The sequence below is a fragment of the Amyelois transitella genome, chromosome 15 (assembly GCF_032362555.1).
Source record: "Amyelois transitella isolate CPQ chromosome 15, ilAmyTran1.1, whole genome shotgun sequence".
NCBI lineage: Eukaryota > Metazoa > Arthropoda > Insecta > Lepidoptera > Pyralidae > Amyelois > Amyelois transitella.
Window position 1 is genome coordinate 1,628,142 of NC_083518.1, and position 21,231 is coordinate 1,649,372.

At 35.3% G+C, this 21,231-nt stretch overlaps 2 protein-coding genes across 4 annotated transcripts; one reads left to right on the top strand and one right to left on the bottom strand.

Moving 5' to 3' along the window:
- Positions 1–1,726: 1,726 nt before the first annotated feature.
- Positions 1,727–3,977, bottom strand: LOC106139780 (protein FAM177A1). Its single transcript, XM_013341277.2, has 2 exons — positions 3,684–3,977; positions 1,727–3,331 (listed from the first exon to the last, which is right to left on the bottom strand). Exons 1-2 carry the CDS (start codon positions 3,834–3,836, stop codon positions 3,053–3,055), a joined length of 432 nt encoding a protein of 143 aa, XP_013196731.2. The 5' UTR covers positions 3,837–3,977; the 3' UTR covers positions 1,727–3,052.
- Positions 3,978–5,021: 1,044 nt separating this feature from the next.
- On the top strand, positions 5,022–20,996 carry LOC106139779 (zinc finger and BTB domain-containing protein 41-like). 3 transcript variants are annotated; one of them, XM_060948202.1, is made up of 11 exons: positions 5,022–5,290; positions 5,885–6,078; positions 6,395–6,453; positions 7,027–7,213; positions 7,726–8,219; positions 9,375–9,970; positions 10,431–10,535; positions 12,835–12,939; positions 14,552–14,697; positions 17,510–17,604; positions 18,232–20,996. In XM_060948202.1, the coding sequence occupies exons 1-11, from the start codon at positions 5,183–5,185 to the stop codon at positions 18,741–18,743; spliced, it is 2,601 nt and encodes an 866-aa protein (XP_060804185.1). In that variant the 5' UTR covers positions 5,022–5,182; the 3' UTR covers positions 18,744–20,996. The 3 variants fall into 3 exon arrangements, with proteins under 3 accessions (XP_060804185.1, XP_060804186.1, XP_060804187.1); XM_060948203.1 differs by having other exon boundaries at positions 7,732–8,219; XM_060948204.1 differs by lacking the exon at positions 12,835–12,939.
- Positions 20,997–21,231: the final 235 nt, after the last annotated feature.

Here is a 21,231-nt window from a genome sequence, read left to right on the forward strand (position 1 = left end):
TTCTTGTGTTTAAGGGGTGTTTGGTCATTACAAACTGTCTGACTGATTTAATACAACTTTGTAATAGTTATCTGAATAATAAGTATATATAAAAGTCAGACATTTAAAAATAAATTAAGTTAATTTTTTTTTGATAGAGCTTTAAAGCGTCTGACAAAAGTTCTGGCGCATGGAAAGCGTCTGACTTCTCTGATATGACTTCAGAGTAATAGTCTATAAAATATATATAAAAATCAGTCATAAAAATTTAAGTTAAGTAACTGTGATTTTTAGTTACCTTTCTCGCCTGGTACCTGCGCAGGTGTCACTGGGCAAGTCTCACAAACATGCAGGTATTAAAAGTACATGAAAGACTACTGAGAATCGAAAGATCCATTCTTTAGAAAATAAGTTGTGTCTTACGGCTCTGGGATCTTACTCTAGGAGCGTTTGAGAGCTCAAGGTGACCATCCCATCAGACAGAATTGAATCGTAGGTTTTAAAGAGTTTCAGAGGATTATTTTTATGTCCCTTACTAACATAAGAAAATTGCTTGGTAAGTATAGTAGAGTCGAGATGACCACAGTTAGCAATAATTCTAAGAAGTTCTAGCTATCTGTTTCACGTGGATCCCGGTACTTAAAAGAATAGAACCACTAGCTACGACTAAGGGAAAAGTCACATTCATATGGTGCAGCTTCCATAATATTTCTCTTCAAATGTTGCGGGGGTCAGACAGGAGTCGCTCCGTGTAAAAACCTGACTTACCCAATCCAGGTTCATGGTCAAAAGGCGCACCACGGCTGGTCCTCTTCGCAATAATTGTTTCTGTATTTTTCTGTTGTTGTTTGTTCTTTTAACGTCAAGAGGAAAAATACTAAATATGGCGTTTAATGAATAATAAGATTCTTAAAAACCTACCTACTAAGTTAGTATTCCTAGTTTTCAAACCGGGTAAAATTTTTCTGGGAATAAAATAACATCAATCTTATTGGAACCGCTAGCGCCATCTCGTATTGAAATATAAAAACTTAATTCTAATAAGAATGTTAGTGCCACCTAGTTTTGTGTTTGAAAAGATAATACGGTGTATTTGTTGACTTGTAGCTTGGAGTTGCTAAGTAATGTTTACCGCTTGACGCTAGATGGCAGTGACAATATAAAAATTTTGCACTTAAATTTTCGTCAGTGTGCAAGACAAACGTACTTTTTCTTTTCATCCCTTACGGGGTAGACAGGGCCAAAAAAAGACGGAGGAATTCAAGTTAAGGGGTAAAAGTATTTTCTTAGTTTTATTATACTAGAAGTTAAGCCTACCTAGGTAGGTACACCCATGGATGCGTAAACGAATAAGTATACCTACCCGTTAATGTCCGTTCCCGCGGGAATTTCGAAAAATACTTTCTTAATGGTACGTACACAGGAATTGTCGTGTCATTTTCGGCACTTTTAATTTGTAGCGGTACCTACCTAATATTTTTTTAGATATCGTCCTACTTAACCTGTGTTAGTACTTAGTTCATAACTGATACGGACTGAGTTTGTCCTTTTAATAAGATCCCTTATGACCGGATACATAAAATCACGCCTCTATCCCGGAGGGAAAGACAGAGACTTCATCTTTCCACTTGCCACGATCCCTACATACTTCTTTCGCTTCATCCACATTCATAATCATTACTCTCGCAAGTCAGAAAGTCTTTATACATATGGCCGCATTGGGATTTACTAAAACATTGTATAAATTTTAGTGTTTATTAAAAACTAGAGAGTTAATACTACGTAATTTATACATATGAATAAAATGCATTAAGATCAATAAAAGTAGTGACAGTGTTACCACAGAATAAGTATATTTTACTAGCTGTGCCCGCGACTTCGTCCGTGAAATAGTTATTTTGGAGTTAGTCATCAAGGATGAATAATTTTCCATGTTTTTACATATTTCCATTATTTCTTTGCAGCGTGATGTTATTTGTTATAGGTATAGCCTAAAGCCTTTCTCTACAAATGGTTTATTCAAATTTTCGCATAAATTTGCAAAAAGATTTTTTTCATTCGCACCAGTAGTTCCTGAGGTTAGCATGTTCAAACAAACAAACTCTTCAGGTTTATAATATTAGTATAGATTATAAAAATTTATAAACAAGTGATGTACTAATAAAGCTATGCCTTAGCTTTCTTTTCTTCATTTCTCTCCCTGTACTGAATCCTAGCTACACTCTTCCTAAACATTATAGCCTTTCTTTGAAGGCGTAAATACCTACTATCACGTCTATATCCGTTGCGGAGCAGACAGAGCCAACAGTCTTGTAAAGCCCGAAAGGCCACATTCAGCTGTATATATTCTGCTGTATTGAAGTTTGCATAAACCAAATTTTATAATTCTGAATTCTATGCCAAAATTCAATAAAGGTACCTAAGAATAAGTGATATGCATTTTATGCAGACATGTTGTGCCTACCCTGTAATGTATTACATAAAAATCACGCCACTCTCCGGAGGGGTAGGCAGAGACAAAATACTCCCACATGCCACCTCATAACATTCACATTAGTCTTGTGTTAAAAATTAATCATTTAACCTAACAAAGTAATAAATTTCAATGAAATTAACCTTTTTAGTCAATAACAAGAATTCTAAACCAAACTTTACACAAAACAAATAAATACAGCTTATCATAATATTAATAATGACATTTTCAAATATGAAAACATAAATCATTCTATCAGTACACAATACATTACGTAAATGAAAAATATACAATACTAAATAGTATTATAAATTCACTAGAATACCATAGATCAATTCATAATCATTCTTTTTCAAGTCAATCTCATATAAGTAGATAAATTATAATTGTTTGATAACAAAAGAACAATCCTGCAACAGAGACCTACATTTCCACCGTGTTAAATATAAGTGCAATAATACAACCATAAAACTTAAATCATTTCCATTTTAAAGCTGAGTATGAGAAACCTTCCATTTTTTAAAGTAACTTTTAGTTTTTTTTTGTCATACTTTACAAGTCCCTCTCAGCCTTGTTCTGACAGGCCTAACAAAAACAACATCAAACATGATTCTCCGTGTCAACAGCTTTCTTAGGCTCATTCATGACTAAAGGTATATCTCCTCCTCCATTTCTCGGCACCCAACCGGCAGATTCTTCTTCCATCTTTCTCTTCTCCTCCTGCATTCTCTCATACTCATCAATCTCTATCTGGTACTTCGGTGTGGTGATGCCGAAGAAGCTGGCCAGCGATTCTCCAGCAGCATCAACTATGTTTAAAACTTTATTTCCAGAAGTCCAGGCGTAATGGGACATCCAAGGCAACCAATCCAGTTTTGACTGAAAATAGGAAATTTTTGTACAAACCATTAAAAAAACTATAAAAATACATTCAGTACACACATGGTTTAAGCTGTATTTTAATAGACAATTTGGTCACCATAATTTCGTCTTTATACATGCATTTGAGTAAGTACAAGAAGAATTCATAAAACCGACATATATTGTTTATGATATAAGTGACTCATAATTAGTTTTAACTGCACTAACATATTTTTAGCGGGCAAACAAATGCCGTCATCGCCTCAGCAGCACAATAGAAATTCGTCCTTGATCACAATAACAAGGTTTTGTGCAGAGAAAATTTTATTGGACTCTTTTATTTTTTTAAGATTAACGTGTAAAGACTTACTGTATCCACAGGTTCATCGTTATGGAGGCTGCTGGTGACTTCGGTTGCCTCTTCAACTTCAATTTCTTCATCAACTCCATCAGAAAAATGTAGCACTCTCGTTGGTTTAACGGTAACTCGTACTTGTTCATCAGATGTTGTGTTAGGTTCCATGTTTATTTAACCCCTTTCTTGAAATTACTAAAAGTAAAAACAATAATTTTACAATATAATATGTCACCGAAACCGATTTTAATATCGTATTGCGTTGCGTGGGTTGCCTTGTTATTGTTTTTTTCTCATTGTGTGATTGTCTGTGATGACATGACAATCAATTGTTGACATTGACTGACAATAAAAAAATGAATATTAACACTTGTCATTGTCAAACTGTCACTATGGTGTGTAATTAGCCATAGACAATGACCAATACCTACTTTCTCAATACTGACTACGAAAATTTTGCGAAATCTTTTGAATTACATAGGTATACTGAAAACAAAAATAAATCTGAATGTACAATTTGTCAGTTGTTTCTTTTCATTTAATCACTTCTCTATTCCGTACAGAGAGAAATGGAAAAGAAGACACAGCGGACATTCTTAAAATCACGGTATCTATCACGGTCTTTGGTATTATCAAAGTCACGGTAAGCAGCTAGCAACACTTTCATCCATAATAAATTTAATAACCTTCCGTACGCGGCTGTATAACCGTAATTTCAATAAATTGAACCATTTTATCGAAGAGCATTAACAAACCATTTATTTCTACAATACGACATGAGGCTCTACCTCTTTGTCTATTTGGTCATTTATGGATATATCAAAATTCATTAATTTCGTTTTTGTAAGTATCGGGCGAACACAGAGCCTGTAAAAATTTTATTTTTAGAACTGTGAATAATGCGATTTCAACGAGGTGTTGTAAATTTTGTATATGATAAATTTGGGGTAGATTACAATATATTGAGTTAGCCTCGAAGTAAGTTCGCGACTGACGTTACGAAATACTAACTCAACAATACTTCATTTTATAATAAATACTTATATAAATTAACATCCAAGACCCAAGCCAATCAGAAAAAGTTCATTTATCATCATACTTTGGCCGGGGCTTGAACCCAGGACTTTCAGTGTCACAGACATGCGTACTGCTGCGCAACAGACGCCGTCAATAAAATATGGTTTGTCGCACGATTAAAGCACGCACGTCGCCGTTTTAATCGCGCGACAAACTATTGCTGTCGCGTTTCAAACAAACACATATTCATTTTATGGAACTTTATAATTCACGTCAATGCCTCGGAAAAGCCCTGCCTTTTTGACTGTCAATGTCAAATATACTGTTTAAATTTGGGTGTGAAATGTGAATTTTATTTGCTTGCTTTTGCAATTGCAATCAAAATGCAGAATCAATCTATGTGCAAAATACAAATGAAATAAAATCATAAACGATGTTCATTGCCATTTTCCTACCAATTATTAAATGATTGATGGGTACAACATTTTGAAAGTGCCATGGAGGGATTCTGCAGAGCGTGTTTAGTTAAATATGATAATCCGAACGAGCTTTTAGAATATACAGAGAAAAACAGAAGATTGTTCATTTATTGTACTGGATTACAGGTGAGTACATTAAAGAAGTAATGTAAGTTAAACTAAAATTACGACTGCGCGGGGGCAAAGGGGGTAACCTTTCATTGAACCATTATTATCTACTTCAGATTGAAACCTTCTCTACTTCGCTACTCATATAGCCGGTAAAGTTATATTTATCCTGGTCCGAGCCACGTAAATTGACCAAGTTTTACATAAGTTGACAATTAGTTAGTGTCCTATAAAATACATTTAGATAGATTTTCTTCCTACATCTTCTTGTGACAGAACCATGGATCCTGGATTGGGAGAGGTGGTTTTTTACACAAAGCGATTTCCAAGGATGTTTTCTCTTATAGTAAAAGAATTGGCAATTATTAATAAATTCTGTACATAACTTTGACAATAGTCATTGGTACATGGCTTGGGGGGATTGGGACCTTGGGGCTTTTTTACTACATTTTATGTCCCGGCTTAAACATTAGCTCGCAATTAATTCCATATGAATTTCATTTTTTTTCAATGAAAATTACCTTGGGATCCTCCTTTTTTTGAATGTATAATTCTTTTTTTCTAAAAGACTGAATGGCCATATTCAGCTGTAAGGCACATTTTTTTTTCCAGGTGAAAAGGAATGACTCATTCCCGTTCCAGCTTTGCCGAGAATGCTACTTGAACATGAAGTTGTCATGTAAATTCAAGAAGTTGTGTCGAACATCTGACAAGAAGTTTCGGACATATTTGTCTTTGAAGGAAAGCGGAGATGCAGCAGATTTGTGTACTTTTCTCAAGAGTAATGATGATAATTTTACATTCAGGTGATTTGTACATATTTCTTTCTGTGCAAATCATTTACACTATCAATAAAATAAGCTGTAAAATAGATATTTTTAATGAATCTTATAAGTTTGGAACAGTAAAAAAACATAACACAAGTATATAAAAATATCTAATATAATTGAATTATTTAAAAAAAAAAACTATTCAATATTAATAATTATAAAAAAAAGATCATTTTTGGACTTGTTACAGACAGCTATGATTATCTCAAGAAAATTTTCTTGAGAAAATCTTGACATAATAATATATATTTTTCTAAGGTCTTTCTTAGCAGTACCAACTAATCTATTTCAGATTCCCGCAGTGGGATGAAACCACTTCAGCTGCAAACCAGAAAAAGGATGATGATAATGGTAAAAATTATTATCTGTTTTTGAACTGCACTGACCTATATTTGCGCTAATTATTACACTATGGCCGTGTTTTATAGTAACGCAGCTCAAAAGCATGTTTAGCCGACCTGCTAATCCATGGTCAAAGGCATACCCCAGGCTCCTTTTCAGAGTGGCCACAAAGTATCTGGTACGGTAGCCAGGAGAGGAAGAAGAATAGATGCACAAAACAATTTCTGTGCAATAAAGATATAACAAACAAACAATGAGTATGAAAACTTACTCATACTCATTGTTACTCATACTCACTATACATGCTTACGTTAAAATTACTTTTTTATTAGTGTTAGTTAGTTAGTTCTTTAGATTTTTTAGCAGTGATTTTAGAGATATTATATATTCTAGAGGTATCAAATCGAAATCGAATTATATATACTACCGCTATCAAAATAAAAAGTGGCGGAACAAACTACACTGCAGCATTTTCACTGACATCAGTTTACAAATATAGATCTCTTAAATCTAAATAGTGGACGAATGCACATTGTATCTGGATCCTTCCGTGAGCACTCCATGGTTGCATTTAATTTCCAGTGTCAACATGCACCAGCATCGGTAACTTCATGCGGGACATCCTCCAAGGGACGGAGATGGCTGATACGGAGGCTCGCATCATCAGCCAAGTGATAGCCGAGGAGGCTGATGTCTCTGACGCCTCACTTGACTCCCATTGGCTGCAAGATGACGCGTCCATTGCATCTGATTTCAGACTAGACTTCAGGTAACAACACTGCCACTATGACGTCAAGTTTGAAGTTATATCATACCTCTTAGTTATGTTATATCACGTCTCAGTGGGCCTTTTAAACGGCCAGTGTGGAAACCCAATTCAAGTCAGGACTATTACACTATTTGTAAGCATATAGTGCCGTGTGGTTCCCGGCACCAATAGAAAAAAGAATTGGACCACTCCATCTCTCTCCCATGGATGTCGTAAAAGGCGACTAAGGGGTAGGCTTGTAGGGTAGTACAAACTTGGGATTCTTCTTTTAGGCAATGGGCTAGCAACCTGTCACTATTTAAATCTTAAATCCAAATACCTGAATGTGGCCTATCTGTCTTTTTAAGACTGTTGGCTCCGTCTACCCCTCAAAGGATATAGTTAGTACTTAGTCACCTTTTACAACCTCCATAGGAAAGAGATTGAATGGTTCTATTCTTTATTTTTCTATTGGTGCCGTGTGGTTCCCGGCAGCAATAGAAATAAAACTTTATATCTATATGTATTTACAGTTTCAGCCTTTTCTCAACACCACGATCTGTCAACAACGATCATTGTTACACGCCAAAAAGATTAGCAGATAATAGCAATTATGAACTGGACAGCTTCTTGAAAAATCCTAATACGCAAAATAAAGACAATGAAAAAGATGATGACATGAAATATTTAGACGATGTTATGTCAAGAACCTTAACATACGGTTTGGACAATTTCGATGATGCAAAAAGTGAAAATTTCAATTATGCAAATGATATTGAACAAATAAGCGATATACTAACTGAAGAAGTCAATAGTCTTACTGACGATCAGATAAATCAGGTGAACAGTAAAAACTTTTATGTTGATAATAACACACTGATTGAGCAGACTGTGATAAATAATGGTTTCGGCACCAAACACATTGTGGAAAATGTTAATGTGTGTAGTATTGATGTGAGATTAAATGAAGCTCTGCAAGAAAATCATGATGAAATCACATTGGAGGACCTTTTGCGATCTCCAGCAGGTAAATTAAAATTAAAAATTTGTAAAATTCAAATTAAATATTTTTATTCATTATTATGGGACATTTCAAACATCATCTTTTAGTTTCACAACATTGGTTGACGTCAAATAAATTACTTAAAACTTAAGTTTGCAGTGCTGCTTCTAAAGTGTCAGTGTAGAAGAAGCGGTCACAATGTGCACTGCAGCATTTTCTTCATTAAGTTATTGAATTTCACAAACATCCGAACTTAGAATAGGAATGTGGACGAGACAATACATTGTTATGATTAATCGAAATTTAAATAATAAATGCCGTGTGGTTCCCGGCACCAATACAAAAAAGAATAGGACCACTCCATCTCTTTCCCATGGATGTCGTAAAAGGCGACTAAGGAATAGGCTTACAAACTTGGGATTCTTTTTTAGGCGATGGGCTAGTAACCTGTCACTATTTGAATCTCAATTCTGTCATTAAGCCAAATAGCTGAATGTGGCCATTCAGTCTTTTCAAGACTGTTCGCTCTGTCTACCCCGCAAGGGATATAGACGTGACCGTATGTATGTATGTAAATAATAAAAAATATAATTTTAAAAAGAACGTCCAAATTTTTTTGTAACGGGCAGCGTGTATCTGTCCCTTTTTCTCATCATCATGTATCTTTTTTATCCGTTATATTGAATTTATTTGGCGCAGTGGTTGCGATGTTGCTTCTGAAGCACACGCCCCAGGTTCAATCCTCATATAGTATTGTTGAATTAGAATCCCATAACACACGTCTTGGAACTTTTTTTGGTGGGTAACTCAATCTGTGTGATTTGTCACATGTATATTTATGTATTATGTATTTATTACTGATTTTATTAAATTATGTGCCATTCTTTGATGTAATTATTATTCTTTGTGATTTTTAATGACTTTTAAATGATTTGGAAGGCAACAAATATATAATTGTAATCTTTATTCTACATCTTTCCATAGATGTTGCAAAAGGCGAGAAAATTGGCTTATAAACTTGGGATTTCTCATGTAAGTGATGGGCTAGCAACCTGTCACTATTTGAATCTCAATTCCGTCACGGAACCATGCAGTTGAGCGTGGCCTTTCAAAGAGACTGTTGGCTCTGTCTACCCCGCGAGGGATATAGACGTGACTGTATGTAAGTTTATTTTTCAGTATATACAAATGCGGCCGTGCCATCAACGCCCACAATAGACAACATATTATTCGGTGATACTCTTGATGAGAACAGTAATCACGAAATGACCGTCTTTAAAAAATCTGACGATGTTCAAAGTGAGACATACCCCGTATCAGAGAAACCTAAACCGGTATCGGAGAAACTTAACCCGGTATCCGAGAAACTAAACCCGGTATCCGAGAAACCAAAGCCATTATCAGAGAAACTGGACGTCTTAGACGAAATCAAAATAGAACCGAAATCGCCTGAACAAGCGGAATTACCAGAAATGTTGGACGAAAAAGAACATGCATTGTTTCTGCTCGAGAAGATTGATGATAAGAAGAAGAAACAGATTGAGAATGAAAATAATGATACTGTCGAGTTGGTTGATTGTATTTGCACTATTTGCTATAAGAAGTTCAAGGAAATGAGAGTGTTGAAAATGCATTGTTTAAAAGTGCACAAGATACAAATGCCCAAAGCCAAGAAGAGGAATTATTACGGATCGAAATGCTATATCTGTGACCATTGCGGGAAGAAATATATTGAAAAACGATATTTTATATCGCATTTGAAGACTCACGAACAGGTAAGTGTTTTGCTGATTATATACTATCTTTGTAACTGTAACTGTTGGCTCTGTCTACCTTATGAGTGTATAACGAATTCTCTGATTGGCCTGGCTCTTGTATGTTTATCTATATAAGTATTTATTATAAAACTAGCGGCCCGCCTCGGATTCGCACGGGTGGACATATTATTGTGTTTTATGGTTTGAAATAAATTTATTTCAAAACAAATTTATGCCTATGTCACTTTTGAAGGTTTATTCTATATCTGTGCCAAATTTTATCAAAATCGGACCAGTAGTTTTTCAGTTTTTTCCACACAAACATACAAAAATACAAATCTTTCCTCTTTATTATTAGTGTGGATATAGTATCGTTGAGTTGGTATCTCGTAACACAAGTCTCGAGCTTACTTCAAGGCTTAATTCGATCTGTGTAATTTGTCCCGTATATATTTATTTATGTGTGTGATTATTTCAGATAACAGTGAGGTGCGACCGTTGCAACTTGACGTTTGCATCGAAACGAGACTACGATATGCATCAGGTCACTCACAATGGCCGCCCGGTCGAAAGAAATGGGCGGGTAAGTGTTTTACCTAGCGAGAAGACGCTGCTTTATAGCAATATTTTTCCAAGTCGGTACAAGTCTTTACTTTTTGTTTGTATATTTAAAACTATATTATTATAAATCGTCTGGTTTTTTTTTATATTTAATAAGGTTTTATTTGCCCAACAAAACATTAACTTCGTTTAGTTTACTCTTACAGTTGCACATCGTAAATCATAGATGACATTAGTAGTACAATATAATTTTTAAATTTAATACAATTTATTTTTATTATTGAACGTTTTGATTTTAATATTAAATAACATATCAAGACATAATTTAAATAACTATGTTAATGTTCTTGACAAAAATGTACTGGCATTGGGATAGCAAAGTGGTAAGAATTATATAGTAATAACTTTTAACCGCAGTTTCGTCCGCGTGAATTTAGCGCAATCTACAAAAAAATACATGCTTTTAGCAAATTCCACTGGAACTATAGCTTTATCGGGATGAAGTGAAAGATACACTATATCTTTGATCTTATCATGAAGATTGGTTCTGTAGATCACGCGTAACTATTTTACCCACTAAAAATATTATATAATTGACTTGAGAAATGTATGCAGTTTAGGTTTAGCTAGCATACTTGTAAATCTCTCTGAGATAATCGCTGTTCTGTGCAATAATTCCGTGAAATATAAATAACCTACTACTGATAATTGATTTATTTTACTTATTTGTGATGAAACGAGTGGAAATAACAATTCCAAGTCAACAAAATGTTTCAATCAGTGATGTATTAATTATCATAAAAATATCGGTAAGTTTTTATTATGCTTAACTTAAATCAGTTAATGTATTTTGTATTGACATGTGTATTTTAATATAAAGATAAAAAATAAAATAATTCTTTTGAATATTTATTTACAGAGGCGAACACTTCAATTATGAGTTCCTCGATATGCAGATTTGGGTTAAGTCAACAAAAGGTCAAAAGATATAAAATATAGTGATGCTTCACAAAGTCTTTAGGTCATTGTCGCTGGATATAAATTAATGAAGACCCGTTTAAGACGACCTGATTAAGAGCCGAGGCGGAGTGTGTGTCCCTGGAAGCTGTCAAGAGACATTTTTACAGTCTTAAGACATCATCAGCCACAAAAAAAAAAAAGTATTTTGTGAACATAGGCAAAATTGTAGCTGATAACACGTGTAGCGGGAGCTATGATTCGGGCTCGACCGCCATCAAATGGAAGATCTTCCGCCAGGCTAGGTGTTATGCCTGAGGAACTGCGTGATAGACGATGTTGAGTCAGAGGTTGTAGGTATATATGTTCCAATCCGTGAAATCTTGCTTGCGCGATTTAGGCTTCTCGCTGTTTTTGATTGATAGCGTCGCGTGATATTGTTTTTGTGACTTGTGGCGTAGAGATGTCGCTAAACACGTAATTTATGAAGGGTTTATTGTTGATAAGTTAGTTTAATCTTTAATTTCAAGTGACATTTGTATTATCTGATTTAAGTTATTAATTTATAGCAAAAATTATCTTCTACTACTTTGTCGTCTATCTTTCTTCGTTTATGTTTTGTTAATTTGATTTTAAACCCACTTGCTGTGAGCATATATCTTATATATAAAATTCTCGTGACACAATGTTCGTTCCCGTACTTCTCCGAAACGGCTTGAACGATTCTCGTGAAATTTTGTGAGCACATTGAGTAGGTCTGAGAATCGGCCAACATCTATTATTCATACCCCTTAGTGATAATGGCTGTCCACCCTTAACATTTTATTTTTTAATAAAAATTACTTAAAAATTATTGATATGGCAAAACAACGTTTCTGGGACAGCTAGTTTAAATATATAAAAAAAGAAAGTGAATGACTGATTGACATATCAATGCACAGCCCTAACCTGGGACTTTCTGTATCAAATAGCAGGTAACCATCGCCTGGACTCTTTCGATACAAATATATCTTGTTAACCCTTAAAATTAATAACGAAAGTATTTATTATTATATATAGTATCGTTGAGTCAGTATCTCGTAACACAAGTCTCGAACTTACTTCGAGGTTAACTCAATCTGTGGAATTTGTCCCGTATATTTTTATTTATTTTGTTTTGCCAACAATGCACAATAAAGTATTAGGTAATTAGAATTGAAATTTGGCGTGAAGGTTCTTCGAGAGTGCACATTTCTCGAAATCCCCGCGGGATCGGTTATTATGGTGATTTTGTTTTTTGTTTTACCTACTAGGGCTTTCGTCTTCTAATGAATGTATGTACCTATGTGAGTATAATATTCAATTTATTTACCTATTTATTGTAGAAAACAGTGAGGTGCGAGCGTTGCAGTTTGACTTTTGCGTCGAGACGTGATTACAACACCCACCAGACTACTCACAATGGCCGCCCGGTCGAGACGAAAGGGCGTGTAAGTAAACTTGCATGTATGTAATAAAATAGCGCCGTGTGGTTCCCGGCACCAAGAGAAAAAAGAATAGGACCACTCCCATCTCTTTCTTTCGTAAAAGGTGACTAAGAGATAGGCTTATAAACTTGGGATTCTATGTTTAGGCGATGGGCTTGCAACCTGTCACAATTTGAATCTCAACTCTATCATTAAGCCAAATAACGTGGCCTTTCAGTTTTTTTCAAGACTAATTGGCTGTTCTTGAAAGGTATTGGCAAAAATAGAAGCCCAAAATGTGATGTTTCGAATTTCTGTCTGTGTGTATGTTTGAACCCGTATCACTCGAAAACTATTGCTCCGATTTGAATGCGGTTTTCTCAGCTTTGTGAAGCTTGGTGTAACTTAAAAACGAGTACCTATACAAAATGTCTCACACCCCACACCAGTTTAGGGGAACAGGTTCAAATCCTACCTCGGCCATATATAAATGACTTTACCTGAGTTATGTGCATAATTCGGTTTGCAGGGAACATATCTAAAGATGTGTAATGTATTAGTAGCCTTAAGTTAGACATAAGTATATATTGTAAGAACATAAGCATAAATAAACAGTTTATTTTTTTTTGTTTTGTTTTTTTTTTTTGTTATTTTTTTCCGTATCTATCGTTAACTCTATATTCCACACATAATACATGAAGAATAATTGCTATTAATAAACAGTTTAATTTTTTTGTTTAGTTTTTTTTCTTTTCTTTTTATTTTATTTCCGAATCAATCTTTCACTTTGTATTCCACACGTAATACATGAAAATAAATGCTATTAAAAACAGTTTCATTTTTTGTTTTGTTATTTTTTTTCCGAATCAATCTTTCACTTTGTAATCTAACACATACCTAATACATGAAAATAAATGCTATTAATAAACAGTTTCATTTATTTTGTTTTTTTTTTTGTAATTTTTTTCCGAATTAATCTTTCACTTTGTATTCCACACATAATACAGCTAGGCTTTTTTTATACAATTTGTTTTTTTTTTGTACGATTTTTTCTTTGTTGTTTTTAACAAGTTTAACATTAGGTTCTTCCGCCCGGCTTTAGTCCCGGTTGCATCCTCATAATTCTGGAGAGGAGCCCGGGGTATGCCTTAGGCCATGAATAATTTTCCCCCTCAATTTCAATGATGAAAATTAATCATCAAGCATGAATAATTTTGGTTTTTTTTTTCACATTTACCATTATTTCTTCGCTCCTAAAAGTTGCAGCGTGATGTTATATACCCTAAAGCCTTCCTCGACAAATGGTCTATTCAACGCAAAAATATATTTTTTTTTAACTCGAACCACCAGTTCCTGAGATTAGCGCGTTCAAACAAAAACAAACAATCTCATCAGCTTTATAATATCAGTATCATCATCATTACATAGTATAAAACAAAGTCGCTATTTTAGTCTGTTTGTCTGTATGCTTGAATCTTTAAAATTACGCAACGGATTTTGATGCGGATTTTTTGTAACAGGTAGAGTGATTCAAGAGGAAGGTTTTTATGTATAATTTTTTCCGAATTTTGCACCCGTGCGAAGCCGGGGCTAGTAGATTATATTTCAGAATTGTTCACCTCGCTTCTCTTTATAGAAGCGACTCTGCACCATCTGCGGCAAGCTGGTGCAGAGTTCGGGCATGAAGCGACATCTGCGGCATCACGCGAGGAAGTACAAAGTGCACTGCATGGACTGCGGCAAAGGGTATTACTCGTTATGCGAATACAGGGACCATAGACGGTAAGTGTTGTAATTACTTATCTACTACGCTAATAGATTAGTTTAGAATAGAATAGTGTTGATACCAGGTAAGTATCACTTATTGACGTCATACATACATACATACGGTCACGTCTATATCCCTTGCGGGGTAGACAGAGCCAACAGTCTTGAAAAGACTGAATGGCCACGCTCACCTATTTGGCTTAATGATAGAATTGAGATTCAAATAGTGACAGGTTGCTAGCCCATCGCCTAAAAAAGAATCCAAAGTTTGTAAGCCAATCCTTTAGTCGCCTTTTACGACATCCATGGGAAATATATGGAGTGATTTTATTCTAAAGTGTTGGAAACCACACGACACTACGCTTATACATATTTTTATTTAAACTTTGAGAATTATTTATTTAGACAATCGTAACAGATAGTTCGACTTACAATCTAAGATTAACTAAGGTGTATGGTAGCGGAATTTAATACTCCTCACCTGATCTAGCAACAATCTATATATATAAAACTCTTCCGTTACTGAGTGACTGACTGACAGACAACGCACAGTCGAAACTACTGGTCGTAGACAGCTGAAATTTGGAATGTAGGTTCCTTGGGATATGTAGGGGAGCACTAAGAAAGGATTTTTGGAAATTCAACCCCCAAGGGGGGGAAAACTATGAAAAATCTTATTCCTTGGGTTTATAAACTTGAAACTTGGCATGAACACGTACATAGGCAAGTAAATATGTTTGACATTATAAGTTTTTTCAAACTACCCTCCAATCGTGATTTAGGGGGTGCGATCGGGTGACTGATTTATTAACGCACAGCCGAAACCGCTCGGTATAGGAGTCTGAGATTTTGAACAGAGGTTCCTTTAGTAACATAAGTGAGCACTAAGAAGGGATTTTTGAAATGTCAACCCCCAAGGGGGGGAAACGGGATAAACTGAGCCGGGGCTGCGGGAAAGTTCTAACGAGATGCCGTGGCCCCGGAACGCAAAGGGCAACTGAAGGAACGAGGTGGGTTTTAGTCAGTAAAAGTCTGACACTCCCTTCCGTTCCACCCAGAGCGGGAGAGGTCATTTGATGATTTCCCATCCTTAAAAAAAAAGACTTTGTATGACAACTTTCAGTCGTCTCTTTAACATACATAATAACATACATAATTATGTACATACATGCATAACATTAATAACATCACGCCTTTAAATCCCTATTTTGTGTTAACACTACCCATACAAACAGCTAAAAGGAAACAAGTGAAGAGACGAAATTTGTCCGCATCCATTTTCACCTAAATTCTTAACGTTAATGAGATTTACTTTTTATTATCTGGTCAACCTAATAGCCTCACATGTACGTATAACTTCGTAAGAATTTTCTTTCAACTCCTAACCGTTGAGGAGTTGTACCTTCCATCATCAGCTCATTCACATGGGATGATGACTATCAGACGCAAATACTTAAACAGATCTATGAAATTGTCAAAAAGTAATTGCCTGTAAATTTGAGGTTTGCCCTTGATTTCCCTGGAATACCATCATCAGATCCTGACTAGGTAACAACGGGACCAACTTGAAAGTATACTCTACCGAACAAAAAAAGAATCACGTAAATCGGTCCATAAATCTCGGCGTAATCGGTATGCATAAATAAAACACCCGAATTTTATTTTCTATTAACTATCACGAGTTGTCTCGATGCTCGATAGATGGCGTTGGCATCGAGATAGATCGCGCTATGGTTTCGTTACCGTCCTTAGCTAGGTAGCGTAAAATATTTTAATTTATCGTGTAATTTTAGCAGCGCCCCTAGCGGACATACGCGAAACTACATATTACACACTACAAATATTTTGAATTGAAATTGAAATTATTATTCGTTTGATTTAACTTATTTTACTCTCTATTTCAGTTAATTTTTGATTTGTTGATTAGATTTATAAACGACGATTTACGATAAACTCCGAAACGACTGAATCGATTTCAAACATTCACCATTAGAAAGCTACATCATCCCTGAGTAACACAGGCTATATTTAATTCCAGTTGTAACAAGATTTCAGCCTGTGGAAGAAAAAGCCCTGTCGAGATCATTAAAAAACGCTATATATAACCGAATTACACGTGGGCGAAGCCGCGGGCGGAAAGCTAGTATATGTATATGTAGGCAGTAACCAGCATCATTTAGCATGGCAAAAACTATTGCTGTTACCCTTTTTATTATTTATTTACGCCAATAATACAACGGTATTAGAAATATATGTTACCGCGACTTCGTCTGCATGGAAAACCCTATCAATCCCGCGAGAACTTTGGAATAAAAAGTAGCCTATATGTTATTCTGGGTCTTCAGCTTCTACCTACATACCAAATTTCATCGTAATCGTTCTGATAGTTTTTGCGTGAAACAGTAAGAAACATCCATACTGACATGTTCACAAACTTTCGCATTTATAATATTAGTAGGATTAGGTATATTACGTGATAAAATTATTCGCATTTTTGGTTCAGTTTTTCTTAAGATTGGCCACTTACAAACGTGTTATTGGTAACTAAATAAACATACAAACTTTACCTCTTTACAATATTAATGTAGAAGTAGAGATATTAATTTTTAACCGCCGTTAAGAGAAAAAAAGGTGGTTCTCGTTTGACCTGTATGTATGTTTGCCCGCTATTATCTCGCGTTTCGCTGAACTGATTTTGATGCGGTTTTCAGGAAAGTGTTTTTTTTTTACAATTAAGAAAAGGTTTATGAAATTTCACCGACTTCAAAAAAGGAGGATATTTATTGGTGGCGGTTCTCTTTTTACAAAAGTCATCTTTTACCCACAGGTGCCACACGGGGGAGCGACCGCACGAGTGTGAAATTTGCCACAAAGCATTTGGAAGGAGAAACTCTCTGGTCAGACATATGAGAAGTCACACAGGTCAGTTTCTCATAGTTTCTCATGTTAAAATATAAATATAGTACAATTCAATAGAAATCTAAAGCTGAAATAAATGCCCCCCCCCATTCTTCTTCTCCTTTACCTGTGGCGCAGCGGTAGTGCGCTTGTCTTGTAATATGGAGGTCCCGGGTTCGAATCCCGGCCAGGGCATGATGAGAAACAAACTTTATCTGATTGTTTTGAGTCTTGGTTATTTATCTATATAAGTATTTATTATAAAATATATGTAGTATCGAGTTAGTATCTCGTACTGTAACTGAATATGTGTAATTTGTCCCGTATGTAAGTATTTATTAATTTCTCCTGGCGTGATTCCCTGTTTCATTATCATCCCCACTTCTTCGGAGAGGATAATTTTCTTGCACGAAGTTACTCCCGTCTCTTTTCTGTAACTTTTGCATGGGAACCTAACCCATATTGTTTAATTATGACAATGATTCATGATACAAATCATGGTTAAACTTGCACTACTTATGAATGTACCTATTCCCACGCCTTTTACGTCAACCACGCCAAAGAAATAGAATTGGCCTATTCAAAAGTGAATCAGGAACCACACGGCACAGGTACTACGGAGCTAATGAACAAATTCATTTTCCCTTTCAGATGAGCTTCGCTATCAATGCGACAATTGCAATAAAAAGTATGCGAACAAACAAAACCTTGTCAACCATATAAAAACTCAGCGTTGTAGCGAATTTAAAATAACTGGCAAATTGAACAAGATAATAAGAAACGCACGAAAGAAACGCAACGAAATTACAGTGTTCGAAATGAAGAAATATACAGAGGCTGAAATTGTTAGTAAACCTTTTGAGTGTATATATTGTCAGACGAGATACAAGACTGAGAACTATTTGATCGTGCACCAGAGATCTAAGAAGTGTCGGCTGGTCAGAGAGAACATCATTCAGAGGACGGTGGTGGATGTCATGTATACTGATGGGAGCGATCCGATGGTAGAGAAAATACATAGGGAACAGATGAATTCAGTTCATGACATCATTCCCGAAGTTAATGGTCCGGATTTAGATCAAATACAGGAAGCTGAAATGGTTTTAATTCAAAATTTAATCAATGAAAGCAACGATTACTTGGAGAAAATTTGTGAAGAATAAATTGATATGAGATACAAAAATTTACTGATTAAAATGTGCACTTTGTTCATGAGAAATGATCTGGTAGAGAGAATAAATGAAGAATAAATTATTCTAAAATAGTTAATGTAATTGCACAAAATTAGTACTTACACTAATGGTAATAAGGCATATATTATGTCTTATCTTCTGTCTATTTATCATTGATTATGATTTAACCACAACTATATAGAAGTGTTTTATATTTTGACCACTTTGGTCCACTCCATCTCTTTCCCATAGATGTCGTAAATGGCAACTAAGGGATAGGCTTACAAACTTGGAATTCTTCTTAAGGCGATGGGTTAGCCACCTGTCACTATATGAATCTTAATTCTATCATTAAGCCTAACAGCTGAACGTGGCCTATCAGTCTGTTAAGACTGCTGGCTGTCTACCGCGCAAGGGATATAGACGTGTATATATGAATTAATTGTTTACATGACCAGGTGGTGAAATACATCATGGACAGCCTGGAAAAAAATAGACCCAAGTTTTGCCTGACTTCGGCTAAAGGCGCCCCTGTGTGGGAAATGGTTATTGTGATACTAAAATTATTTATTGTATAAGTATAATGTACATTAATTAGATTCTATTGTTATTATTATTTAAAAATCTTGTTATTTATTTTATTATGGTTCTTATTAGCGTTCTGGGTTTTTGTTCTTTCTTTTCGGTGAAAGTTTCTCGTCTTTTCTTTATCTTTTATTATGTTAGCTAGCCTTGATTTTGATAATTTCTCACCTATAACACTGTCCAATCCGCTCTGCTGCTTTTCGAATCTTACACAGTCAACCAGGACATGGTCTTGCCTTTAACTCACCATATAAATAGTGAATTTAACTTCAAGCAAAGATAAACTAGATTTAAACTGCAACGTACTTATTGATAAAATCTTAAATTTATAATAGAGGACACTGACTGACACATAAAGAATATCAACGTACTCCCCAAATTCTTGGGTTAACAGATACTTAGACATGTAGGCTCCTTAATGTTGTCTAGCGGTGCAGTAAGAGAATATTTTCCCTCGAGAAATTAATTTTACGCAGATTTACTCTGGTATCTTAATATATATTGTGGAACGCACATTTATTAAATTCAGCACTCAATAAAAAATTAAAAGGAATATCTTTAATTTTCCTTAATTGTATTAGAGATACGACATTGTGTATTAAATAATATATGTCCCGTCAATAGTATTAATTAATTGTATAACTAAGATCGTAAGGGTTGTCAAAAAGTTATCAGATCTCATTATCAGTGTTGCCGATCCACTAAACTATCGATAGGCTATCGGGTTCACTAACGAAAGCCTTTTAGGTCCACTATCGATAGCCTATCAGCTCCACCATCGATAGGCTATCGGGTTCACTATCGAAAGCCTATCGGGTCCACTATCGATAGGCTATCGGGTCCACTATCGATAGCCTATCGGGTCCACTATCGATAGCCTACTATCGATAGGCTATCGGGTTCACTATCGATAGGTTATCGTGTTCTCTATCAATAGCCTATTGGGTCCATTATCGATAGGCTATTAGGGTCTACTATCGATAGGCTATTCGGGTCCACTATCGATAGCCTATCGGGTTCACTATCGATAGCCTATCGGGTCCACTATCGATAGCCTATCGGGTCCACTATCGATAACCTATCAATAGTTAGGACTATCGATGTGTTGATACACTATGGATAGTTTGGTAACGCTACTCTTTATTAAGTAAAGCTTCTTACTATAAGTTTTAATTTTACTTTGAGCAAAATATGTGGCTTGGGGTGTTCTTTTCATACATATTATCCCTTATGGGGGTAGACGAGCCTCGAATCTGGAAAAGACTGGAAGGCCACATTTAGTTTTGACAAAATAGAAAAGAGACTGTTTAGATGGTTATGTGGAGAAGATGAATTAAAGCAGTTTGACTAAGGAAATATACAAGTTGCAGTGGGAAGGCCTAGGCGAACGTTCTGGCAAAAGGTCATGTCAAGAGTATCCAAAACCGACGAAATTAAGCATGCAGAGATCGTGCCATGTTAAAAGGACGTAGGATCTGTCTACCCCTTCGGAATATTTGCGTGGTTGTATGTATGTGATAAATGTTTTACTGTAGCGAAACACCCAAGCCATATATTGTTATACAAGATAAAGAGTTAAGTTTTTAATCTATTTAAGTTGCAACGTTACTGTGATAATGTTTACTTTTGTTATTAAATAAATAAAAATTTTGAGATCAGTGTTCGTTTTTTCTTTACTGCATGTTCCTAAAGGCAGTTTACATATTATACACTGGCTGTGCTCGCGACTTCGTCCGCATGGAATAGTTATTTTGGGCATCATTGAAGCTCTCAAGGATGAATAATTTTCCCCATATTTTTCACATTTTCCAACCAGTAGTTCCTGAGATTAGCGCGTTCAAACAAGGAAACTCTTCAGGTTTGAAATATTAGTATAGATACCGATATATTACAC